Here is a 25338-nt window from a genome sequence, read left to right on the forward strand (position 1 = left end):
GGGATTTCAATTAGGATTGCATTGAATCTGTATAGTAGTTTTGGAAGTATGGCCATTTTCACTATATTGGTTCTTCCTACCCAGGAACAAGAGATGTCTTTCCATTTTCTTATATCCTCTTCGATCTCTTTTTTCAGAGTGTTGTAGTTCTCAAGGTAGAGGTCTTTTGCTTCCTTCGTTAGATTGATTCCTAGATATTTCATTTTGGGGGGATGCTATTGTGAAAGGGATTGTTTCCCTAATTTCTCTCTCAGTGAGTCTGTTATTTGTGTACAAGAAGGCTATTGATTTTTGAGTATTTACTTTGTATCCAGCTACTCTACTGTATCTGTCAATAAGTCTAGAAGTCTTTTGGCAGAGTTTTTTGGGTCTTCAATATAGAGTATCATATCATCATTAAATAATGACAGTTTAACTTCTTCCTTTCCTATCTTTATTTCTTTCTCTTTTCTAATTGTTGTGGCTAATGTTTCCAAAACTATATTGAACAGGAGTGGTGATAGTGGACATCCTTGTCTTGTTCCTGATTTTAGCATGAAGATTTTCAGTTTTTGACCATTTAGTATGATGTCGGCTATCGGTTTTTCATAGCCTTTATCAAGTTGAGATAAAGACCCTCTATTCCAATTTTCTACAGGGTTTTTTAAAATCATGAATAGGTGTTGAATTTTATCAAATGCTTTTTCTGCATCTATTGAGATGATCATATGGTTTTTGTCCTTGACTCTGTTAATATAGTATATTACATTTATTGATTTACATATGTTGAACCATCCTTGCATCCCTGGGATAAATCTGACTTGGTCATGGTGTATGATCTTCTTGATGACACTCTGTATTCTGTTTGCCAGTATCTTATTGAGGATTTTTGTGTCTATGTTCATTAGGGAGATTGGCCTGTAGTTCTCTTTTTTGGTTGGGTCTTTCCCTGGTTTTGGAATCAAAGTAACACTTGCTCCCAGGAATGAATTTGGAAGCCTTGCTTCCTTTTCAATTTCATTGAAAAGTTTAAAGAGTAGTGGCCGTAGTTCTTCTCTAAATGTCTTTTAGAATTCAGCAGTGAAGCCATTCAGGACCTACACTTTTCTTTGTTGGTAAATTTTTAATCATGTTTTCAATTTCACTGATTGTAATTGGGATGTTTAGGATTTTTATATCTTCTTCGTTCATCTCCTACATAGTTTAAATCATCTCTACATTACTTCTCTAATATAATCCAAATTCTATGTATGTAGTTATCATACTGTATTGTTAGGGAATAATGATAAGGAAGTCTGTACATGTTCACCACAGACAAAGTTTTTTCCAAATATTTTCAATCCATGGTTTGAATCCTTGGCTGCAGAACTTGTTTTTACAAAGAATAAAGTGTATGTATTCTGTTGGAAATTGAAAGTTCAATAAACAGTGTGGGTTGAACTTGTTATTCAGTCATATTAAGCATCCGGATATCAGATACCAGGCACATTCAGAACCACCAGGGAATGCAGGTAAGTCGCACTCCAGAACTGTAGAATGCATAAGCCCTGAACATTGTACCCCATTCTGTGCTGCCTTCATGGAACTTGCAGTTCAGAAGGGAAGTCAAACATAAGTACCTGGGTGATACTTGTTACAAAAGGGAAAGGGCATTGCCCAAGGGCTTGCTCACAAGCACATCTATCTGTCCTGGCCTCCTCTTGAGAGAGAGAGCAGGAAGACTTCCTAGAGGAAGTTACATTTTAGCCAAGGCTGGAACTGTGAATAGTATGGTTCAGAATATTGCAGTGGTGGGGAACTTCCAGGCCAAAGAATGGCCTGTGCACAGTCCCAGCGATAAAACTACATGTGGCCTATCCACTAAAAGGTACCAGAGAAAGAAAATAGTGAGGAGCTGAGGCTGATGAAGTAAATGGGAACCCAGGGCCAAGTGTCTGTAAGCCTTAAAGGTGAAGGACAATTAAAAAGTAAACTGGTGTTTTTAAGTAAACTGATGATTCATTTGGGGAGTTTTAGAAGTATCTTATACTTCTTATACTTAAGTATCTTATACAGAAAATAAGTTTGTTTTGTTTTGTTTTGGTACCGGGGATCAAACTCAGGACCTTGTACTTGCGAGGCAGGTGGCAGCCTTGCCGGGGATTTAGCTCAGTAGTGCCACCACCTGCCTCGCAAGTGCAAGGTTTTGAGTTTGATCCCTGGTACAAAAAAAAAAAGAGAAAGAAAGAAAGAAAATAAGTTTTTAAAAATAATATATCCAAAGGATATATTCAAATTTCATCAAATTTTCATTGAGCACACACCTGCTAAATATATTCTGAAATGTTCTTGTTCTATAGAAATAGAGAAAGTATCCAAGACAGCCAAAATAGTTCATGTGTGTTTTTTTTCTAAATGTTCTTCAATAATTAAAATAGATGTGCTAAATATTAGGGAGGCAGCTGATGACAGAGTATGTCATCCTCTCGCTGGCCTTGTGTAAACCGGGCAACAGCAATGCTGACGTTTGCAGGCATAAACTGACACATAGCAAAATACGTCAAAAACAGGACAGAGGAAAAATTACTTCATATCACTCATCAGCCAGGTGAGTAAAGACAGCCCTTCTGAATCCAGCAATTCGGCCCAAAGGGATTAATTGATGAATGTGTTGGAATGACAGTAAACAAATACTACATTAAAAAATAAGGCACTTCGGCTTATTTAATTTGGACATGTGCTAGCTGTCAATACAACAGCATCAAGGAATGAGTGTAGCAAAGGCCTTCATAAATTAATATGGGGCTCCCCACAACATAAAACACAAGGTCAGAAGGGAAAAAAAATAAAGAAAAAAGGGGCAAAACCTCCAGGGATTGTAGAATTTAATAGGGCTGCTGACACATGTTTCAGTGTGTGTCTCTGCAGGTCCACTAGTTCACATACAGCACTGAATAAAACATCAACTTTGCTTTCTGCAGTGCTGTCTGATTCTGTAAGAACCTGATGAGTTTCTTTGAGAGAGAAGTAGCAGCCCAGTCTAGCTCAGCTGTACTCAATCTGAGTTGCTTTCCTACCTACAAACCCTCACTTCAAAGCAAGGAACATAATGTACAATTTTTTAATGGCTCTAGACCCAGGCACTCAGACTCTCTGCTCTGCGCCTTACCTCAGTGTAAACACCTAATCAAGATTGCCCGTGCTTCAACAATAGCAGCCAAATGCAATTCGAGAACCACAAGCCTTTGAAGTCCTCCCTGCAAAGGCCGGTTTTCTACTCTGGGATAATGACATGCCGTGATTGCTGTCTTTGTTGTATCTTTTCAGTAGAGAAGCAATTATAGGCCCCAATTTAACAGAATAGACATTACACAGCTTATGATGCTCAAAATGCAATTTCATTTGATCATTTTCTCGATTTGATTGGTATTAATAGAATGGTTCACCAAAAAAAAAAAATAGCTGGCAGAGGTTGTGTCCCATTCCACTTTCAAAGAGATAATGTAGAAGTATGCTTTGCTTGCCCAGCAAGCCTCTCCAGGGTGATCCAGCCCCGAGTTCTGCCCAAACAGCCTGTGGGTGAAATATTGTACATCCTTCATTCTCTGGGAATGGAAGCATCAGACACTGAATTTTCAATTTGTAAACTTTTTGTCAGAACTATTTAAGACATCCCTTCATTGTCAGTGGAAAAATTAATATTACCGGTGATACACTGAATTAACTAAACCAAGTACCCTTTATTTCTTAGGCATAAAAAATAATAAGGATAGAAACCTTTGCAATAATACTGGCAAATGTGGTAAAACGTAAGACATTCATAATCTTCAGGTGTTTCTGGAACCAGTGCTATGAGAGGGGCCAAAATGGAAAGCTGAGAATGGTTCCATGCCTTGAGCAGCAGCATTTAAAGGTTAGATGTTTCATGTGGTGAAGCTTTCCCTTTGTAGAGGAGGTTAATCCTTCAAAACGTGGAGATTACCTCCATTTAGAATTCCATGACCAAATAGTACATTGTTTCTCCTTACTTTAGCAGTGAGAATTCAAGTAGAAACATTTTCATTTTTTGCATTTGCAGATCAACATTTAGGTATTTAATCTTCCACACCATCTACCTGTTTATTTACAGTATGTGTGTACACAGCAAGTATGATAGTAATTTAAAGAAGTTAGTAGAGATAGTTAGGGCCAGGTAAAGTTACACTCAAATAGGAGAAACACAGTGTTGTCTCTTTCGCCGTGAAAACCACATTGAATGATGAAGAATGAAGTTATCTTCACTGTCAGGTATTTACCTATCACTATTTAGCACATTTTTTTTTAACCTCTTTCAAAATTGAATATAAGGTTGCATTAAAAAAAATAAGCAGCAGAGGGAGAATTTGAACACAAACATGACAGGTTCCAAACCCCATGTTTGTTACAAGCTTGTACCTGGCCACTTCTCACACTGTGGAGTCCTGAAGAGGAAATTTTATAAAACAACTGTAAAGTCCTAAAACTAAATTTAAAAATGAATTCCATTCAGAAAGAGAGTTAACAGGTGTGGAACCAGAGAGTGGCCCCAGAGCCCAGCCTTAGTGCCATGTAGCAGGAGGAATGGCAGGAAAGTCCTCTGTGCAAGAGAAGACATAAGAGGGACCCCTGATTCAGCTGCTACCAGTGTGGGGCTGTTGTCTGAAAAAGGATGTGACTTTTCTGTGTTACTCCATAGAGGGAAGGAAAGAAAATATGGGGAGATGCATTTCTATTCATACAAAAATAGCTTTCTGGCACCTGGGTGCACAGTGGTGGAGCACTGTGTTTACCTCGAATGAAGCAGGGATTCTTTTTCTTTTCCTCAAGTCATGGCAGGCACGTACCCTAGTACTGACGAGTGGGTAGTGACCCAGGAAGCAGGCATGTGTCTGGCAGAGGGTGGATGAGCACCCACCAAGCCTGTGTAGATGTCCAGGATCTCTTCCAACATCAAGACTGTAAGTTTGTTCCTGCAGTGCATCCTGATAGCTAGAATTTCACATAGCACAGAGACTAGCCTGATTTAAAACAAGCAATGAATGCCATCCATTGAATAGTTTGGAGTCCTAAATCCTGCCTGCCTTCACTGGTGGTCCTTAAACCTGGCTTGCAGATTAGACTCACCTGGAGAACATCTCCCCCCGCAAAAAAAATAATAGATGGGGGGTTTTAAAAAATACTAACATTTAAAAAAAATTTTTGTATTAAATTCTTTTATTGGTACATTGTAGGTATACAACACAATTACATTTCTCATTGGGAATTGTACCTTTACATAATGCATCTTGGTTCTTATTTTTTCCCCATTCCTAGCACTCCCTTCACGCCCTCCACCCTTTCCTATTTACAAAGACTTTATTTCCATTTTTTCCATTTCTCATCATTTTTTCCTTTCCCTTCTTTCCTTTCCCCTGTGCCTCCCACTACCCCTACCCCTTTGGACCTTTTCTTCCTATTTTACATTATCAATTATTCATTCTAATCATTGGTACATTTTAGGTATACAATATAATGACATTCATCATTGGAAATTTGCACCTTTACATAGTCTCTCTTGGTTCTTGTTTTTCACCTTTGCCCAGCCCTCCCTTCAACCCCTCCAGCCCTCCCTATTTACAAAGATTTTGTTCCTATTTTTCCATTTTCTCATATTAATCCCATTCCCTTCTATCCTTTCCCTTAGCCGTCCCACTTCCTTCCCCTTTGCCCCTTTTCTTCCTATTTCACATGACCTATTATACATTTAGTCCTTATTTACACTTTCAGTTTCTCACACCAGAGAAACTATTCGGTATTTACACATCTGTGTCCTATTTATTTCACTTAAGAGTATTGCCTCAATGTGCATCCACTTAGCTATAAATGTCTCTAATTTCTCATTTTTTATGGCTGAGTAGTACTCCATTTTATAAAAAGATCACATTTTCTTTATCCAGTCTCTAGTTGATGGGCATTTGGGCTGTTTCCAAGTTTTAGCTATTACAAACTGCACTGCTATGAACATGGGTGCACATATATCACTGTGGTATGATTCTTTTAATTCTTTGGGGAAGATCCCCAGCAGTGGAATACCAGGGTCAAATGGGATTTCCAGTCCTAGTTCTTTGAGGTATCTCCATACTGATTTCCACAGTGCTTGCACCAGTCTACACTCCCACCAGCAGTGCAGCAGGGTTCCTCTTTCCCCACAGCCCCACCAGCATTTGTTATTGGTTGATTTCATGATAGGAGCCATTCTTTCTGGAGTCAAGTGGAATCTCAGTGTTGTTTCCATTTGCATCTCTCGAATGACCAGTGACATTGAACATTTTTTCATGTATTTATTTGCTATTTCTACTTCTTTGTCTGAGAAATGTCTGTTCATTTCAGATGCCCATTTTGGGATTGGGTCTTTAAATTTGGGAGGTCTGATCTTTTTAAGTTCTTTATAAATTCGAGATAGTAGACCTTTGTCTGAGGAAGAGCAGGTGAAGATTTTTTCCCACATTGTGGATTGTCTCTTCACACTGCTGGTGGTTTCTCTTGCTGTGCAGAAGCTTTTTAATAAGAAGAGATCCCATTTGTTGATTGTTTGTGCTAGTTCACGGGCAACTGAGGTTTTGTTCATAAAATCTTTTCCTACACCGATGTCTTCAAGGGTTCTACCTAACCTCTGTTCCAACTGGTTCAGAGTTTCTATTTTAATATTTAGATCTTTAATCCATTTTGATTTCAGTTTAGTGCATGGTGAGAGATACAGATCTAGTTTTAATCTTTGGCAAGTTGAAGCCCAATTGTTCCAGCACCATTTATTAAAGAGGCTATCTTTCCTCCAGTGAGAGTGTTTGGCTCCTTTGTCGAAGATGAGATGGCTGAGTGTGTCTGGTGTTGTTTCTGCATCTTCTAATCTGTTCCACTGGTCCTGAGGTCTGTTTCTTTGCCAGTACCATGCTGTTTTTATCACAGTAGCTTTGTAGTATAGTTGCAGGTTGGGGATTGTGATAGCCCCTGCCATGTCTCTGTTACCTAGAATTGCTTTTGCTATTCTGGGTCTCTTCTTGTTCCAAATGAATTTTTGGATTGTTTTCTCGAGGTCTATGAAGTATGCTGCTGGGATCTCAATTGGAATTGCATTAAATCTATATAGCAGTTTTGGAAGTATGGCCATTTTCACTATATTAATCCTTCCTACCCAGGAGCAGGGGATGTCTGTCCATTTTCTGATATCATCTTCAATCTCTCTTTTCAGAGTGCCATAGTTTTCAGAGAAGAGGTCTTTGATTTCTTTTGTTAGGATGATTCCTAGGTATTTCAGTTTTTTGGATGCTATTGTGAAAGGGATTATTTGCCCTATTTCTCTCTCAGTGAGTCTGTCATTCTTGTAGAGGAAAGCTATTGATTTTTGTGTGTTGATCTTGTAACCAGCTACTTGACTGAATTTGATTATTAAGTCTAGAAGACTTTTGGTGGAGTTCTTGGGGTCTTCTATATAGAGTATCATGTCATCTGCAAATAATGACAATTTGACTTCTTCATTTCCTATCTTTATTCCTTTTCTTTGTTTCTCTTGTCTGATTGCCATGGCTAATGTTTCCAGAACTATATTGAACAAGAGTGGTGATAGTGGACATCCTTGTCTTGTTCCTGATTTGAGTGTGAAGGATTTCAGTTTTTGACCATTTAGTATGATATTGGCTGTTGGTTTTTCATAGATGACTTTTATCAGTTTGAGGTAGAGACCATCTATTTCAATTTTTTGTAGGGTTTTTATCATAAATGCATGTTGGATTTTGTCAAATGCTTTTTCTGCATCTATGGAGATAATCATATGGTTTTTGTCCTTGTCTCTATTGGTATAGTGTATTACATTAATTGATTTTCGTATATTGAACCATCCCTGCATCCCTGGGATGAATCCCACTTGATCAGGGTGTATGATCTTCTTGATGATCTTCTGCATTCTGTTTGCCAGTATCTTACTAAGGATTTTTGCATCTATGTTCATTAGTGAGATTGGCCTATAGTTCTCTTTTTCAGTTGGGTCTTTCTCTGCTTTGGGGATCAAGGTGATGCTTGCTTCCAGGAATGAATTTGGGAGTACTGCTTCCCTTTCAATTTCATTGAAGAGTTTAAACAGTAGTGGCAGCAGTTCCTCTCTAAATGTCTTGTAGAATTCAGCAGTGAAGCCATCAGGGCCCAGGCTCTTCTTAGTTGATAAGTTTTTAATTACGTTTTCAATTTCATTGGTTGATATTGGGTTGTTCAGAATTTTTAGGTCTTCTTCATTCAACTTTGGTAATTCATATGTATCTAGGAATCTGTCCATTTCTTCTGTGTTGTCCATCTTATTGGTGTATAGGTTCTGGAAGTAGGTATTGATGATCCTCTGGATTTCTGCTGGGTCTGTTGTAGTTTCACCCTTTTCATTCCTAATTGCATGGATTTGGGCCTTTTCTTTCCTTTTTCTGACAAGGTTGACTAAAGGTTTATCAATTTTGTTGATTCTTTCAAAGAACCAACTCTTGGCTTCATTGATTTTTTGTATCGTTCTCTTAGTCTCCATTGCATTGATTTCTCCTCTGATCTTTATAATTTCTTCCCTTGTATGAGCTTTGGGGTTGTCCTGTTCTTCTTTTCCTAGAAGCTTGAGGTTCAGCATCGGGTTGTTTAATTGGGTTCGTTCTGTTTTCCTAATATGCGTATTCACTGCTATGAATTTCCCTCGTAAGACTGCTTTCATTGTGTCCCATAGATTCCGATATGTTGTATTGTCATTGTCATTTAATTGAAGGAACTGTCTGATTTCTTCTTGAATTTCCTCTGTGACCCATTGGTTATTCAGAAGTGTGTTGTTCAATTTCCACGTGCTTATGAAATTTTTTGAGTTTCTTTTGCTATGGATCTCCAATTTCATTGCACTATGGTCTGATAATATACAGGGGATAACTTCAATTCCTTTGCACTTACTGAAACATGTTCTATGTGTGAGTATGTGGTCTATTTTGGAGAATAACCCATGTGCAGCTGAGAAGAATGTGTATTCTGATTTTGTGGGTTGGAAGACTCTGTAAACATCTGTTAAGTTCATTTGTTCAAGAGTTCGATTGAGTTCTAGTATTTCAGTACTTATTTTTTGCCTAGTTGATCTATCTATTTGTGACAGTGGGGTGTTGAGGTCCCCCACTACAATTGTATTAGTGCCTATATGGCTTTTCAAGTCTGTTAGTATTTGTTTTATATAGTTGGATGCACTAGTGTTTGGTGCATAGATATTTATGATTGTCATCTCTTCCTCTTGGATTTTTCCCTTTACAAGGATGTAGTGTCCTTCTTCATCTCTCTTAATTAGTGTTGGTTTCAAATCTACTTGATCTGCCAAGAGGATAGCTACTCCTGCTTTTTTTCAGGTTCCTGTCGCGTGGAGTATTGTTTTCCACCCTTTAACTTTCAGTCTATGAGTTTCCTTTTGAATTAAGTTTGCTTCTTGTATGCAGCATATTGTTGGATTTTGCTTCTTGACCCATTCTGCCAGTCTATTTCTTTTCATTGGTGAATTGAGACCATTAACGTTGATGGTTATAACTGAAACATATTGACTTGTCATTGCCATGACTTTTTCTTTTTGTTGGGTTCTCCCCCTTTCCACTTAATTTCTTGTCATGCCAGATGGGTTCATTCTGCTTTGCTTCCTGGGGTTGTGATCCTCAATGTCTGTTCCTAGGATATTGTGTAAAATTCTTTGGAGTGCTGGTTTGGTATTCACGAAGTTCCTAAGGTGCTCTTTGTCATGAAAGTATCTTATTTCTCCATCCATTTTGAAAGATAGTTTTTCAGGGTACATCAATCTGGGTTGGAGGCTGTTTTCTTTGAGGGCTTGGAATATGTCACTCCAAGCTCTTCTTGCCTTGATGGTTTGTGTTGAGAAGTCTGCTGTGATTCTGATGGGCTTTCCTTTGTATGTGATTTGTTTCTTTTCTCTGACTGCTTGGAGAACTTTGTTCTTCTGTTGTGTTTCTGGAATCTTAACAATTATATGCCTATGTGTAGATTTTTTTTGATCAAGGCTATTTGGAGTCCTATGTGCCTCACTTATCTGTATGTCAAGTTCTTTTCCCCTGCTTGGGAAGTTTTCTGCCATTATTTCTGTGAAGAGATTTTTTATGTCATCTGTACTCTCTCCTGTTTCTTCATTGAGCCCAATCAGTCTTACGTTATTCTTTTTTGCATCATCTAGCAGCTGCTGGATTGATTTCTCATGTTCCCTTATAATTTTGAAGCAATTTTTCTTTTCCTGGTCACTAATTGCAATCTTATCTTCTATATGTGAAATTCTGTTCTCACACTGGCTCATTCTGCTGTGTAGACTTTCAATGGAGTTTTTCATGTCCTGGAAATCTATTTGCATGTTTTATGGATTCCATTTGTTTCTTCTGTTGGGATTCCATCATGTTCCTGAGCTCCTCTCTAGATTTATTAATCATGTCTTGCACTAGGGGCACAATTTCTCCTGTTATCTGAGAAATTATTTCTGATTTCATTTTTTCCAGATCCCCTTTTGTTGCCAGTTCAGTGGGTCCAGGTGGTTGAGTATCAGAGGGTTCCATCTCATTTCCCTTTGGGGTTGCTGTAGGTGATCTGGAAGTCTGGTTTTGAGACATATTTATGTGTTTTCTCATTTCGACTGGGGCAGGGGGCTGTTAGTGCCTGCACGGATTACCTCCTCTGAGCTGGGTGAGGTGGGACAGGGGCCAGGAGCAGCGGTAGGGATGGTGACCCAAAAGCCCTTTCCTGTGGGCTGGGCGCAGCCGGAGGGATGGTGGCCGGGAAACCCCTTCCTCTGGGCCAGGAGCAGTGGGACAGAAGGTGGCCCAAAAGCCCTTTCCTCTGGTCTGGGAGCAGCCGGAGGGATGGTGACCGGGAAGTCCCTTCCTCTGGACCAGGAGCAGTGGGACGAAGGCTCAGAAGCCCCTACCTCTGGGCCAGGAACAGTGGGACTCAGTACCTTGGTCTGGTGGTCTGGTGTCCTCTGCACCTTGGTAATGTGGAATCAGGTGGCTGCATGTCTGCAGTGGGGTGATTCGGTGTCTTCCGCGTGACTCAGGACCTCGGTAAGGCGTGCACAGACCTGCCTGTCTGCAGCAGGCTGATTCGGCATCTTCCGCGTCAACATTTCAAAATTTTAAAAGTCACTTCTAGAGCTTCTGATTTAATGGGCTCAGGGTGAGATCAAAGAATTAGTATTTTTTTTTAAATTTCCTAAATTTTTCCTAATATCAGAGGTTCAGTGTCACTGATTTATATCTTCAAATTCACTGAGTATTAGATGCAGGTTTAGGCTGTTCCTAATAAATGAGTTACAGTAGCAAAATAGTTAAACCTGCAGGCTCTGGAGTTAAGACTGCTTGGGCCTTCACCTTACTTGCTCTTCTCCTAACTTGTTGATCCTAAGCAAGTTACTTAACCTCTTTGTACCTTAGTTTGATTTGTTTGTTTGTTTGTTTGTTTTTCAGATTTGCAAGGACGGGATAATAATAGTACAAATGTGGCAAAGTTGTGAGGATTAACACATGTTGTGGGTTGTATGCTAAGAGCTTAGGACAGCTATTGTTATTCCATGAGCATTCCATGTATATAGATACTGTTACTTCTGTGCTGTCCTCATCCTGGAGTGTAGATATCTTGACTTACAATTAACAGTAATGCAAAAGTGCAACCACCCATACATTCAGTGTGGTATTTTAAAAGTGATATGAGCTATTCAACACTTTATTATAAAATGGCCTTGGGGCCGGGCATTTAGCTCAGTGGTTCCACCGCCTGCTGTGCAAGCGCAAGGACCTGAGTTCAATCCCTGGTACCAAAAAAAAAAAAAAAAAACAAAACCACACACACATAAAAATTTAATTTTATTGGTACACTTTTGATATATATAATGATCACATTCATCATAGGGAATTTGTACCTGTACATAATATATCTTGATTATTCTTTTTTCCCATTCCCCTCCCCTCCTTTCAACCCTTCTTTCCCTCCTTATTTACAAAGCTTTGTTTCCATTTTCTTCCTTCTATTCTTTTTTTTCCTTTTCCCTTCTCCCTCCCCCTTCCCTTGTCCTCCTTCCCATTTGAACATTTTCTTCCTACTTCCCAGTATCTGTCATCCATTTTGGCCCTTATTTACATTTTTGGTTTCTCACATAAGAGAAACAACGCAATAACTAAACACATGTGTCCAACTTATTTTACTTAAAAGTATTTAAAAAAAAGTATGGTCTCAAGGTGCGTCTATTTACCTAAAACTATCTCAAGTCTTTAAGATGGGTTTTTCAGGCCATAACCCCATCATCATAAGTCAAGTAGCATCTGTGTAATTTTGTCATATTTTTGTGGACATTATCAAATTTTGTTTGCAGTATCTACCAGCAGGTAACTTTTTTTGTTTGTTTGTTTGTTTGTTTTGAGATAGGGTCTTGCTATGTAGTTCAGGCTGGCTTTGAACTTACTGTGTAGCCTAGGCTGCCCTTGAACTCGAAGAGATCCTCCTGCCTTAGCTTCCCAAGTGCTAGGATTACAAGCGTGCACCACCACGCCTGGCTAGCAGGTAACTTTTTTTGTTGTTTTTTTTGTGGGGGAGATTGAACTTGGGACCTTGCACTTGAGAGGCAGGCGACGGAACCACTGAGCTAAATCCCTAGCCCTAGCAGTTAACTTTTAAAATTGAGTCCCCTACAAAATTTAGGTCCCCTGAGTATGTATGGAGTCTTTAAAGCAGGTATGTCCAATATACAGGCCTGGACAGCTGGTAATGTGGCCCCACATGATTGTAAACTTTTAACATCATTATGTGATTTTTAGCAATATTTTTTCACGACTTGATTGCATGGAGCTTGAGCGCATACTATGTAGGTGACAATGGAATGCTGTGTAGGGGAGGTCACAGGGAAATACTGACTCTGGCTGCTGTGCCTGCCACACCCAGTCACCCCAATCGAAATGGGATACACAGTAAGTATATCAGATGTTGTGTGCACTTGTGTGATTTGGTGAGCATAATGCAGTGATTACCGGTAATAGTATTTCAACCTATCTATGTATGTGCCTGTGAAGACTGGTATTTATTGTTATTAAGCAGGCATGTAAGTTTTCTTATTATTAAACTTGGACTTATTGTGTTATTTCATTAAACATTTTAATAAGGGCCAGGGATTTAGCTCAGCAGCACCTCACCTGCCTTGCAGGCACAAGGTCCTCAGTTCGATCCCTGGTACCAAGAAAAATCAAAATAAACAAATGAAACAAAACATTTTAATAAATTAAAATGTAAAAATAAAGTTTTGTTACTTATATACATTAACTTTGTATTTTGTATGCAGCCCAAGACAATTCTTCTTCACTCATTGTGGCCTAGGCAAGCCAAAAGGTTAGACACTCTTGATTTAAAGTGACAAGAGTTTGACCTCACAGCACCATTTCTCCCATCATACCTCCAAGGGGAAATATTGTTTATTCTCATTTTCCTTTGGAACAGTCCAGGTCCCTGAGGACTGAAGAGACAAACTCTTAAAATTAACTGAAAATAAAACCTAGCCCTGCAGGACCTCTTTCAAGTAGCGTACACAGCCTTGAGCCACATGATGCTGAGACTAAAATGAATCCAGTTAACATGGTATACATGTTTTACCCTCTTAGATCTCCTACCCCATCAGAGTAACTGGCAAGACTTCTGTTCAGAGTGCCAAAGAGATTGAAAATGCTCCCATCGGTCCCGAGGACAAATGGCTTCAAAGAGCACAACAGCTAAAGGTTACTTGCTCGAATGCATGTTAAGTGTGCTTCAAGTGATACTGCTAAATATAAGTAATGTTTGTCACTGAGTTCTTGTCACTTGAGCTTATTTTGATGTCTGAAAATAGTTCACCACCATCCTATGAGGAAGACTGGCCATTTCTTGCTCAGCCTGCCAACCCTACCTGTTTTTCCCAAGGGTTCTGTTTCCTAGAAGAACATCTTCATATTGCAGTGTGGGTGGATTTGACCACTGGGCTAAACTTCTGGCAGGTCAGGACAGCACCTGGTCCCTCAGCCTCTGAGCAGAAATGGTTAGGAAATGGAAGTTTAGTACCTGCTTAGATAGAAAGTAAGAGGTGGGTCTAAGTGTTGGATTAGTAACACCAGTGACACTGAGGGAGAAAAAGGAAGCTTTTGTCCCCGGGGAAGAAAGAAGAGTCTGAGGACAGGACGGGGCCTGATTTTGAGTTTGGAGGAGGAGGAATATGATCTGATCGTAGAACTCAGGACAGATGTCAAAGTTAGCCATGTCCACTTGCACCATGAAGTCTTCCTTGTGGATTGAAGCTCTGGGCATTGCTGAGATGGCCCAGTGATTATGAGGAGTGGGAGAAGGGACAAGAACCAAGAACCCTGCCCTGCATGCAGAGGCCCAGTGAGAGGTAGGAAGAGGAGGCCAGTGCAGCCTACCCAGGGAAGAAGCTTGTCTCTGAGTTGAGAGACAGGTAGAGTTGAAACAGAGAGCAGATGGAATAAGAGTAGCTTTTGCTTTTTTCAGAGGAGAATTAAGCACATTTACACGCTAGAAACAATGAGAAACCCGAGATAGAGTGAGGCAAGAAAATAAATACCAGGTATGGGGCTGTGGATATAGCTCAGTGATAGAACACTTGCCTGGCATGTCCAGGGTTCTGCGCCACAAAAAAAAATCTGAAAATTGATGATCACTACTTTTTATATGAGAGTCTTGTAGATGAATAAAAACTTTACTTTGAGCCATGTATTCTCCCTTCATTGAACTTTTCCACGTAGGTCTAATTGTCCAGAATTGTCCTGTGCTCTCCTGGGATCCTCACAAGCTTTGAAGTCCCATTCAATGGAACACCCACACTGAGCGAAGTACTTAGCCCAGCACCCGTGCCAGGCAATGGCAAGGAGAACACTCCACCCACAGAAGATCCTTCCCTGCTGTCTTAGTCTGTTTGAGCTGCTGTAACAAAAACCAGAGTCTGTGGGGGGAGTGCTTATAAATGTCAAAAATTTATTTCTCACAACTCTGGGGGCTGAGGAATCCCAAGTCAAGAACCACCAGGTTCAGTGTCCAGTGAAGGGCATCGATGGCACCTTTTCAGTGGGTCCTCCTGAGGTGAAAAAGAATGACAGAGCTACCGTGGGCCTCTTTTATAAGAGCACTGGCCCTGTCTTTCCAGAAGGCTCTACCCCTGTGACCCAATCGTCTCCCAAAGGCCCATCTTTTAAAACCAGCACCGGGAAGGTTAGGATTTTGCATATGGATTGGGGAGAAGTCATTGAACCAAGTGAGATGTATATTGTCAGGAGAAAAGATAGAAAGTTCCCCAACTAAGTACATGTTTAAAAAGATAAAATAAGATGCCCCTTATTGCCACTTTAAAATAATTCTTGACTTCCTAGACAAGGAAAAGGAAATGACACTATGAAAGGAATGAAGGATCTTTTTAAGTAATGTCATGGTCCTTGAAATCACCCCCTAAACAATCTTCCCAAAGAGCTGTGAATTTGATTTTGCTTCAAACACTATCATTAGATTCTACGCCTCTTCTATTCATCTGAACTGAGTCCTTCCTTTCCAACAGTGAAAATTAAAGCCAATTAGTATCTGCTCGAATTTTTTTTTATTATCAGATGGGATTTGTAACTGAAACTCAAAGAACTTGTACCTTATTATTAATGAATGCAGCAGAAAAACAGATCACAACAGAAGCTCCTCTACCTCAGAGCTGATCCTAGAGGCCAGATACAAATCTCAAGACTTGAGGGTTGAGTCAGGCAGCCAAGATTGGCCTTTGTGTTAGGGCAGATGAGCTTTCCAGTTAGAATCGGAGCTTGCATTCTTCCTTCTGCCTATCACATGTAAGCAGGAGATCTGTAAGACAGAAACAGCCAGACAATGCTGTTCACAAGAGTTGGAGGCCTCCGCTGGGTGGCACAGTAATGAGTGCACATTAATGACTAAGGACCAGTCTTACTAAGAAATTATCATCCCAGCATTTGGCATCAAGATTTTCAGTACTAACATTTCATATGTGACACGAAAACCTACTGCCATTAAGCAGTTATTCTGAGTGCATGCAGGATGTACCGATTGCAGTTGTTGGTAACAAAAGGAGCCCAGTGAGAGAGCAGGATGAAATAGAGGATTTCAGCATTGATGGAGATTAAATAGCCTGAGAATGGCTTTGTATATTAACTTCAGGGGGCTCAGGTCTTGCCACCTAAAGAGTGACACCTGATGCCTCCATTGTAGGGTAATAAATCTTCAGTAAACCACAGATCTCAAGTAGGCTGCTTGGAAGGTGAGAGAAATCACATCAAACCATAAATGTCTTCCTTTCTGGGGACTGAAATACCATCTCTGGCACTTACATTTGTGTGAATAGCAGATTTAACACTTGAGACAATTGAAGTTTGTAAAATGATGAGTCCTTGGCCTTGTTGATAAAGCACCCTGTGAAGAGGACTATTGTGATGTGAGTTGTCAGCAGCAAAGGAAACAACATGACTAAAATCAAGTGCTAACCCACGATTTCAGATCTGGTACCCGAGAAGGGAAATCTGATAAGTTTTTTTGTTCTTTTTTGTTTTTGCTTTTGTTTTTGTTTTTTTGATAGGACTGAGGAGAGAAAACAGAAAGTTATAGTCAGCAGCAGAAAGAGTTCCGAATCATTTATTTCTCTAGAGAGTTAAGGGCTGAACAAATATTGAAAAGAAAAATATTGGCAGGGGAATGGGGAAAAAATAAGAACTAAGATACATGTAAAGGTATAAGATCCCAATGATGAATGTAACTATATTGTATACCTAAAATGTACCAATAAACTTTATGGAGAGGTGCGGATTTAGCTCAGTAGTTTCGCCGCCTGCTGCACAGGCGCAAGGACACGAGTTCAATCCCCGGTACCAAAAAAAACCCAAAAAACAAAACTTTATGGAGAAAAAAAAGAAAAAAATATTATCAACATTAACATTTGTAGATCATAGCAAAGGGGGGCTCTTTTGACTTTCATAAGCAGTGATGACAGCCATGAAAAGAGCCTTTGTGTTTCACGCACATACCTTTAAGATTGTGAAATAGCAATTTCTTTGGGATCCACTGCAAGGAAGGATTCTCTTGGATTTATCTATTTGCAGTCTTCTTGCCTGCATTTCTGCCGTGCAGCTCATTATACTGCATGGAAGAAAAAAACTTTATCTAGATACAGAAAAAAAGTTTCCCTTTATTTGGAGCCCTACAGGTAAAAGTTGAGTCTATAGAAATTAATTAGAGCATGGTCAATCCCTCAGAAAGTTCCAATTCCAAAAAGAACATACTGTACACTAATCTCAATCTATCACTGTAATGTGGTTTCACTAGGAATAGAACACTACTTAATAGTCATAGGGATTGCATCAGAAAGGTAGAGTAAAAGCTGAACTCAAATCACAGTAATATAATCATTCTTCCTAGCAAGCTGAAATAGTTTGAGTGAAAACATGTTTTACTCACTTTAAGATTTTTTTTTCACCAATCATCTAATTGTTCTGTTTTTTTATCAATATTGCATAGATACAGGCCACAAATTTTTTTTAAGATATAGATGTTCAAAAAGAGAGAAATATGCTGTAGTTATAGAATACATTGGTACATATGCTCATCTTACTGTTTACAATAAACGTTTAATCATTCTTTCCAGAGACCTCTTAACTCAGCTAGTTTTTCACAGAGTAATCAGTACTCTATTGCTTAAGAAAGATTCCTAAATGACTATAGCACAATACAGTTACACAGTGTATCTTTTATATCGGGAGTACATTTTGTTGTTACTAGTCTTTATAAAGCATAAAGATGGTTCTGAAATTGAAATCTTTTCTCCCAGATGTTTGCTTGCCTAAGTACAAGCTATATTAAGAGACAGAAGCAAAACAACCGTTGTGGTTTCACAGATGTCCTGTCACAGCTCAGACTTGTAGAATCCCCTGAATAAAATCTAATTTGTTTCATCTGAGAGGTCATTTCTACCTTCTGACCTGCATGAGTAAGAAGAGCCAATAATCTGAGCTGTATTTCATATTGAACTTGTACTTGGGTGGTAAAGCAAAGCACTGATGTTTTCTGGTTAGGATATTTGAAATATTCAGTTCAAATAAGCTTGCATAGTTTGATGTAGATTTATACTGTCTTTCTGTGCATCTCGTTGGACATAAAGCATCTCTGCCATGCCAATTTGATAACATTCCCCTTTATAACTTTTAAATCAAAGATGTGTCCTTAATACAAAGCCCATTCTAAGCTCTCAGTTTCTTTCTAGGCTTGCAATCTAAAATTGCTTGGAGAAATCACTCAACTGTTCATCCTCTAACTATCTGAAATATAGAAAGGGCTCTCTGTGCTCTTTCCTTATCTGCTTGCAGTTCCATGCTCCCCTTCCTAGAAGTCTCAGCCCCCAGTTCAAAAAATACTACAATTTTTGAAAAAAGTACCTGTCTCCTAATTTTACATTAACCAAAAATATCTTTTTAGAATTACCAGGAACACTGCTCTCAATATGAAGGTAAAAAGTCAAGCAATGTCCCAAGAGGTCAATCCTCTGAGTCAATAAATGGCCAGCAACCTTCCAGAAGACCAGCGAAGCCCAAAGTTCGGAGACTGCACAAACACCAGAATGGCATGAAGTCCTTCGTGACTAAAGAGCTCACTGACATTCAAGGGAACCAGAATAAAACTCCCGGACAGCAACAAAACCAAAATCAGCATGGGTCAATTGTGCTTTTGAATGCTTCTAATAATGATTTACAAGACATGAGTGCCCTTAGGAACCAGAATCCCAAAAAAATCCCAATCTCCAATGTATTTGCTCTACGGAAACAGACTTTTGGCAAGGTATTATACAAAAACTCTACTGGGCATCACTCAGTGCTGAATGTTAATAAAGAAAGACGATGCAGAGATGAAGAAAAGAAAAGATTTTCATATCAGCAATTACCCATCTACACTCTTTCTAACATGGATTTGAACAATTTTAATGAACTTTCTAAGAGACATGTGCTCTTGAGCCAGAAAGGCTCTCAATCTGCTTATGACATGGATGTTCATGAAGCCACTGAAAATAAGAAGCAACCCAAACAACCTTATGAAGAGACAAAATATAAGAACATAGAAATGCTATGGTAAGAATTTCTTATTCTTGAGTGGTTTTTCAGAGGAGAAATAAGAAGCTTCTGGAGAAAGATGAGAGTGGGAGAAGGGAATGGGGGAGCCCCTGGGAAGGGCCAGGTGAGAGGGAAATTCACATACTCTCTGATTCCTGCCCAACACAGTACACTTTAGATGAATTTTCTTTCCTCTCCCTTATCTCTTTTACTTTTTCCACTGTAGTTAAGTGAAAATTTGAGAGGAGAAGGACACAGGGACTCAGTCAAAACAGTTTGGAGAGAAGCAAGTACTGTGTAGAGGAAACCAATTATTATCTCCAACACTATAATGACCTATCCTAGGAAAATAATCTATAATACAAAAGATTCTGTCTGCATAGAAATATCATTTATAAAAATATAATTTATAAAAATAACCTAGAAATAAAAAAATGGGGAGATGCTTGGGTAAATTATGATATTTAATATCATGCAAATGCCAGGCACAGTGGTACACACCTGTAAACCCAAAGACTGAGACAGAAGGATTGCAAGTTTAAGACCAGCCTAAGCTATGTAGTGAGACCCCATCTCAAAAAAAAAAGGTCTAAGGATGTAGGTCAATAGTAGAGTGCTTGCCTAGCAAGCATGAGGCCCTGAGTCAAATCCCTTGTACCACTAAAAATATTATGTGACCATTAGAAATTATAGTTATAAAGAAATGCTTTTATAAAAATAAACTAGAAAGGTACAAAATTATACCCAAGGAGTATGAACTGTACTATGTTAACATGTGCACAGAAGAAAAAAATAGAAAAAGAGATGATTGAGGTTATTTTTGGTTTCTCCTTTATATTTTCTGAATTGTTCAAGTTCTGTACAGTGTAAGTGTATTACTTCTGCAGACAAGAAAAAGTTCTTTTTTAAATCACTTCAGGAAAAGTTACCTGATCCTCTTTAATGAAGCATGTTTTCTGTACACCTGATGTGTCCTGAATCTAATGCAAACATGCTGTAGAAGATGCATCAGGCACCGTGAAGTAACTTGCTTTCAGAACAGGTGGACAATTTCAGACATAGGAATTGATCTGAAGGCATTTAAGTATGATACTTAATGGTACAGAATGTACATTTAATAAGATTCACAGTTTGCTTCCTAGAACAGGTGTGCTCTTTTTCCCTCTCGCTTTAGAGGGACTGCTTCTAACATTTCTATCATTAAAAATAATGTTTAGTTTTTGGTAGATACAGAGATAGAAAATTCCTTTCTTTCCTATTCCTAGTTTTCTTTGCAAAGAACTTCTGCTGTAAATAGGTATGAAATTTTATCAATGCTTTTTCTGCATCAATTGAAAAATAGTCTCTATTAACCCTTTAACAATGATGAAATGTATTAACAGATTTTCTTTTGATCCTAGGTTAACACAACTTGTCATACTGTATTTTTATACATTGCTTGATTTGATTTGTTAACATTTTGTTTAGGATTGCATGAAGTGAGATTGACTTGTAATTTTCTAATCTGCCACTGGCCTTGTCTGGATGTGTTGTCAAGATTACAGCAGCCTTATGAAATAAGCTGAGACTGTGCCCTTTTTTTACATCCTCTGGGACACTTTATATACAATTGGAATTATCTGTTACTGAAAGGTTTGATAGAATCTTCCTGCAAAATTATTTGGGCCATGAATGTTTTTGTTTGTTTGGTTGGTTTGTCTTTGTTTTCGTCATTGTTATTTGTGGACAGATTTTAAACTTCTGATTTATTACAATGGTTATATGTCTTTGCAATCTTTCTGTTTCTTCTTTAATCAGCCTGATAAATTAAATGTCCATTTTTGCTGTTTTCAAATGTAAAGAATTTTTGGGGGGTACCAGGTATTGAACTCAGGACCTTGCACTTGTGAGGCAGGCAGCGGAACCACTGAGCTAAATCCCCAGCCCTCAAATATAGTAATAAAACTTTTCATGATATTTACATAAAATTTTATTTTTCAGTCTCTTATTCTATATGTAATCATGTTCTTTTTCATTTCTAATATTACTTTTTCTCTTTATTTTTAAATTTTTCATCCAAGTCCAATAGCACTTAGGCTAGTGACAGTATACTGCTCACTCTCAGTGGTCCATGCCACAGTGCTTGGTTGTGAATCATATTTACACTGGTATAATAATGAAAGTACTGAATATCATTCACAACTTTGATTTTTTCATCTTTTTCCTCTGGAATTTTTAATAATTCTCAGTTGTATTTATTTATTGGCATATTTTGCTGCATCCACTGTAGGTATATTTTTGGCTTCCTGTTCTGGTAGGTGAAGATTTATTTCCTTACATCTGCTTCACTTGACTCACTCATCTTTCACAAACGGCAGTTACATTATAACTTTTGGTTAGACCAATATTTGGCATTTTCATTATTGTGCCAATGTATCTATGATTCATGGTCTACCATTGTAAACACTATGATCATGCTTTTTGTTTTGTTTCATTTTTTCCAAAATGTCATGTTTTTTGTTTTGTTTCATTTTTCACTTGGCGCTTTTTTTTTTTTTTTTTCATTTGCTTCTTTTGTGTATGTGGCCAATGGTTCCCCCACTTTCCGGTAGCTTCTCCTTACACATTTTCTCAGGGACAAACACACCAGGTTCTTTCTCCTATCTTGGAGACAGCCTTTTTGCAGACCTTTAATTTCTTTATCTTTCTATACCTGCTATACTGCTATTCCCTGGGCCGTTCTTCTCATGGGATTCCCCTTTTCAGGATCTCACATCCTCCTTGTTTTGTTGGACCCATTATCTGGTATTTTTTGAGATTAGAAACATGAGCAGTCTTCATCATGCCCATGTCTCCGTGCACTCCCTGTTCACCTCCTTCCTCTGGGGTGGTGCCTAGTCACCCTGCAGAGCCTCCCTTCACATCACCATGGAGATGCCCTTCACTTCTCTCCATCACTGGCCTTCCTGCTTTCTCCTTACCTGCTCTTTCTCCATTTCCTCTCTTATTTCAGAAGACAACCTTCTCCATTGCTGAGGAGGGAAATGTTTTGAGACCTCATCTTTATTTTGCCCTCATCCCCCGATGGATAGCTGGCAGGGTCTTACAGAATTCCAGTTTGAAAATCATTTTTCCCCACAACTGTCTTCTTGCTTCTAGTGTTGTGGTTGAGAAACAGAAAGCTACCTTATTCCAGGTCCTTTTACATGACCTGTGTGTTTTATTCTCTGGAAGCTGTCAGATCTCTCTTTTTTGCCAATAAAATGCGAATTGGCAATAATATGTCTTGGTACAGTTCTATTTCATAGATATGCTGGGCCCTTTTAATCCGGAAACTTGTGTCTTTTAGTTCTAGGAAGATATCTCAAATCATCTCAGGGGTCATTTCCAGCCATCTTCTCTGCTTGCTCTTCCTAGAAACCCTTGCTACTCAGATGTGTTCTTCCAAGACTCTGTGTGGGTTTTTTTCTGTGTTTGTTTGCTTGTTTGTTTGTTTTGTGGTACTAGGGACTGAACTCAGGAAACACTGAACTATATCCCAGGTCTTTTTACTTTTTATTTTGAAATGGGTCTAAGTTGCCCCGGCTGGGCTTGGAAAATAACACCCAATGTGTGTGTGTGTGTGTGTGTGTGTGTGTGTGTGTGTGTTACTGGGGACTGAATCTAGGGCCCTTGCCCTAGCTATATCCCCACCCCTTTTCTTTCATTTTTCCTTTTTTTCTTTTTTTTGAGACAGGGTCCTGCTAAGCATCTTAAGTTACCCAGGCTGGACTCGAACTTGTGACCTTTCTGCCTCAGCCTCCCAGAGTGCTACAGGATAGTTATTATATCTTTTCTCTCTTGTTTCTTATTTCTTTGTGATTTTGCTATACTTTCTACATTTCTCAGTTCTAGCTTTCATCCTTTCTATTGCTCTCGTGTTTTGTTTGGTTTGGTTTGGTTTGGTTTCATTTTTGCGACAGAGTCTCACTATGTTGCCCAGGCTGGCCCTGAACTCCTGGGCTCAAGGGATCTTCCTGCTTCAGCCACCTGAGTAGCTGGTGCTATAGGTGCACAGCATTGCATCTGGCTCTAAAAATGTCTTTTATAGATGAGAGGTTTTTTTTTCTCCAATCCAGGATTCTGTCAACATTCATGTATGACATTTGCTTTTTTGTGTCTTTAATTTTTCTAAAAATTTAGAACAAATTCTTCAACCCCTAAGTTTCATTGTTTTTAGTCTTTATAAAATCTGTTTTCTCATGGTTATTTTTAATTTAAACATTTTTGGCAAGAATACTGTATAGGTGATCGGGTGTGTGTGTGTGTGTGTGTGTGTGTGTGTGTGTGTTGTTGATGATGTTTTAGTTTATGTATTTATTATTCCAGTACTGAGTTATACCCCCAGTCTTTTTTATTTTATGTTGAGACAAGGGCTTGCTCAGTTGCCCAGGTTGGCCTCAAACTTGTGATCCTTCTGCCCAGCTTCCTGAACAAATGGGATTCTAGGTGTGCGCCACTATGGCTGGTTTGGTGTGGTTTGTATTGCATTGTAACAAAGGCACAGACTGACAAAATGTCATACTGTTGTTGATACTAAATAAGATCTTCTGGTTAAGGTAGAGTCTACTCAATCTCTCACTATTGTAAAGGTGGGTTTCTTTTTGTAATTAATACTTAAGACAGTTTAAATATTTGATTTCCCAACAACTTTCATGCAGTTCTTTTAGCATCCACTGACAGTTCTTCCCTAAATCATTCATTAGAGATTGCAAAAGGTTGATTTTATAATTCTACCAATATTTCAACATTTATTACATGGCATTCTGTTGAAATAGATTTTTTTTCCCTCCTCCTTCTCCTCTCTGTCTTTTTTAGTATCACTATGGATTCATGGATTTTTTTTTTGAGACAGGTTCTTGATATGTAATCTAGGCTGACCTCAAACTCATGTGGATCTCTTTTTTTAATAAATTTTATTTGATTTTATCCCATTCCCCCCTCAAGCCCCTCCCCTCCAAATTTACAAAAGCTTTGTTTCCATTTTTTCCTGCTATTTTCGCTTTTTTTCTTGTCCCTTCCTTCCTTTCTCCCTCTCTCCTCCCTTGTTCCCCTTCCCATCTGAACCCTTTCTTCTCATTTCCCAACATCCATTTTACATCTCAGTCCTTATTTCCACATTTAGTTTCTCATACCAAAGAAACAATGCAGTATTATACATATGTGTGTCCAATTTATTTCACTTAAAAGAATGGTCTCAAGGTCCATCCATTTAGCTATAAACGTCTGAAGCTCATCCTTCTTTATGGCAGAGTAGTACTCCATTGTATTAAAAAACCACATCTTCTTTATCAGTAGATGGGCATTTGGGCTATTTTCAAGATTTAGTTATTACAAACTGTGCTGCTATAAACATGGGTGTGCATATACCACTGTAGTACAATGCTTTTAATTCTTTCCAGAAGATACCAAGAAGAGGTATAGCTGGGTCAAATGGAACCTTTAGTTTTAGTTTTTTGAGAAATCTCCACACTGATTTCCACAGTGGTTGCACCAGTCTACACTCTCACCAGCAGCAGAGAAGGGTTTCTTTTTCCCCATACCCACTCTAGCATTTGCTATTGGTTGATTTCTTGATAGCAGCCATTCTTTCTGGAGTGAGATAGAATCTCACTGTTGTTTTAATTTGCATCTCTTGAATAACCAGTGATATTGAACATTTTTTCATATATTTATTTGCCATTTCGAATTCATTATCTGAGAAGTGTCTTTTTATTTCAGATGCCCATTTTTGCAATGGCTCTTTATTTATTTATTCATTTATTATTATTATTTTTTTGGTATCGGGGATCAAACTCAGGTCCTTATGCTTGTGCAGCAGGTGGTGAAACCACTGAGCTAAATCCCCAGGCTTGCAATGGCTCCTTAAATTTGAGGGGTCGGATTTTTTTTTTTTGAGTTCTTTATATATTCTAGATAACAGTCTTTTATCTGAATAGCTGGTAAAAAATTTTTCCACTCTGTGGGTTGTCTCTTCACTCTGTTGGTGGTTTCTCTTGCTATGCAAAAGCCTTTTAATGAGATGAGGTCCCAGTTGTTGATTCTTTGTAGTGTTTCCCGTGTGGTCTGGGTTTTGTTCATGAAGTCTTTGCCTACTCCTATGTCCTCAAGCGTTCTACCTATTCTCTCTTCCAGTAGATTTAGTGTTTCTGTTTTAATATTAGATCTTTGATCCATTTAAATTTTAGGT

At 38.7% G+C, this 25338-nt stretch overlaps 2 protein-coding genes across 14 annotated transcripts in view; both read left to right on the forward strand.

Moving 5' to 3' along the window:
• Crtam (cytotoxic and regulatory T cell molecule) overlaps positions 1 to 25338 on the forward strand; it is a 91979-nt gene that overhangs the window by 50768 nt on the left and 15873 nt on the right. The window lies entirely within an intron of this gene.
• Positions 1 to 25338, forward strand: part of Jhy (junctional cadherin complex regulator) — a 70151-nt gene that overhangs the window by 28940 nt on the left and 15873 nt on the right. For 8 of the 13 annotated variants that reach the window (XR_002391247.2, XM_004870903.4, XM_087212577.1 and 5 more), the window contains exons 4-5: positions 13644 to 13757; positions 18502 to 19148. Coding sequence is in view for 12 of the 13 variants with exons in the window: in XM_004870903.4 (XP_004870960.2) it covers positions 13644 to 13757; positions 18502 to 19148 (761 nt within the window). In the remaining variant the exon portion in view is untranslated. The remainder of the gene's footprint in view (positions 1 to 13643; positions 13758 to 18501; positions 19149 to 25338) is intronic. The other 5 variants (XM_087212579.1, XM_087212582.1, XM_087212583.1 and 2 more) reach the window with 1 other exon arrangement.

The sequence above is a fragment of the Heterocephalus glaber genome, unplaced genomic scaffold (genome assembly GCF_053883595.1).
Source record: "Heterocephalus glaber isolate CG9 unplaced genomic scaffold, H.glaber_assembly_v1.0 deba00001431, whole genome shotgun sequence".
Lineage (NCBI taxonomy): Eukaryota > Metazoa > Chordata > Mammalia > Rodentia > Bathyergidae > Heterocephalus > Heterocephalus glaber.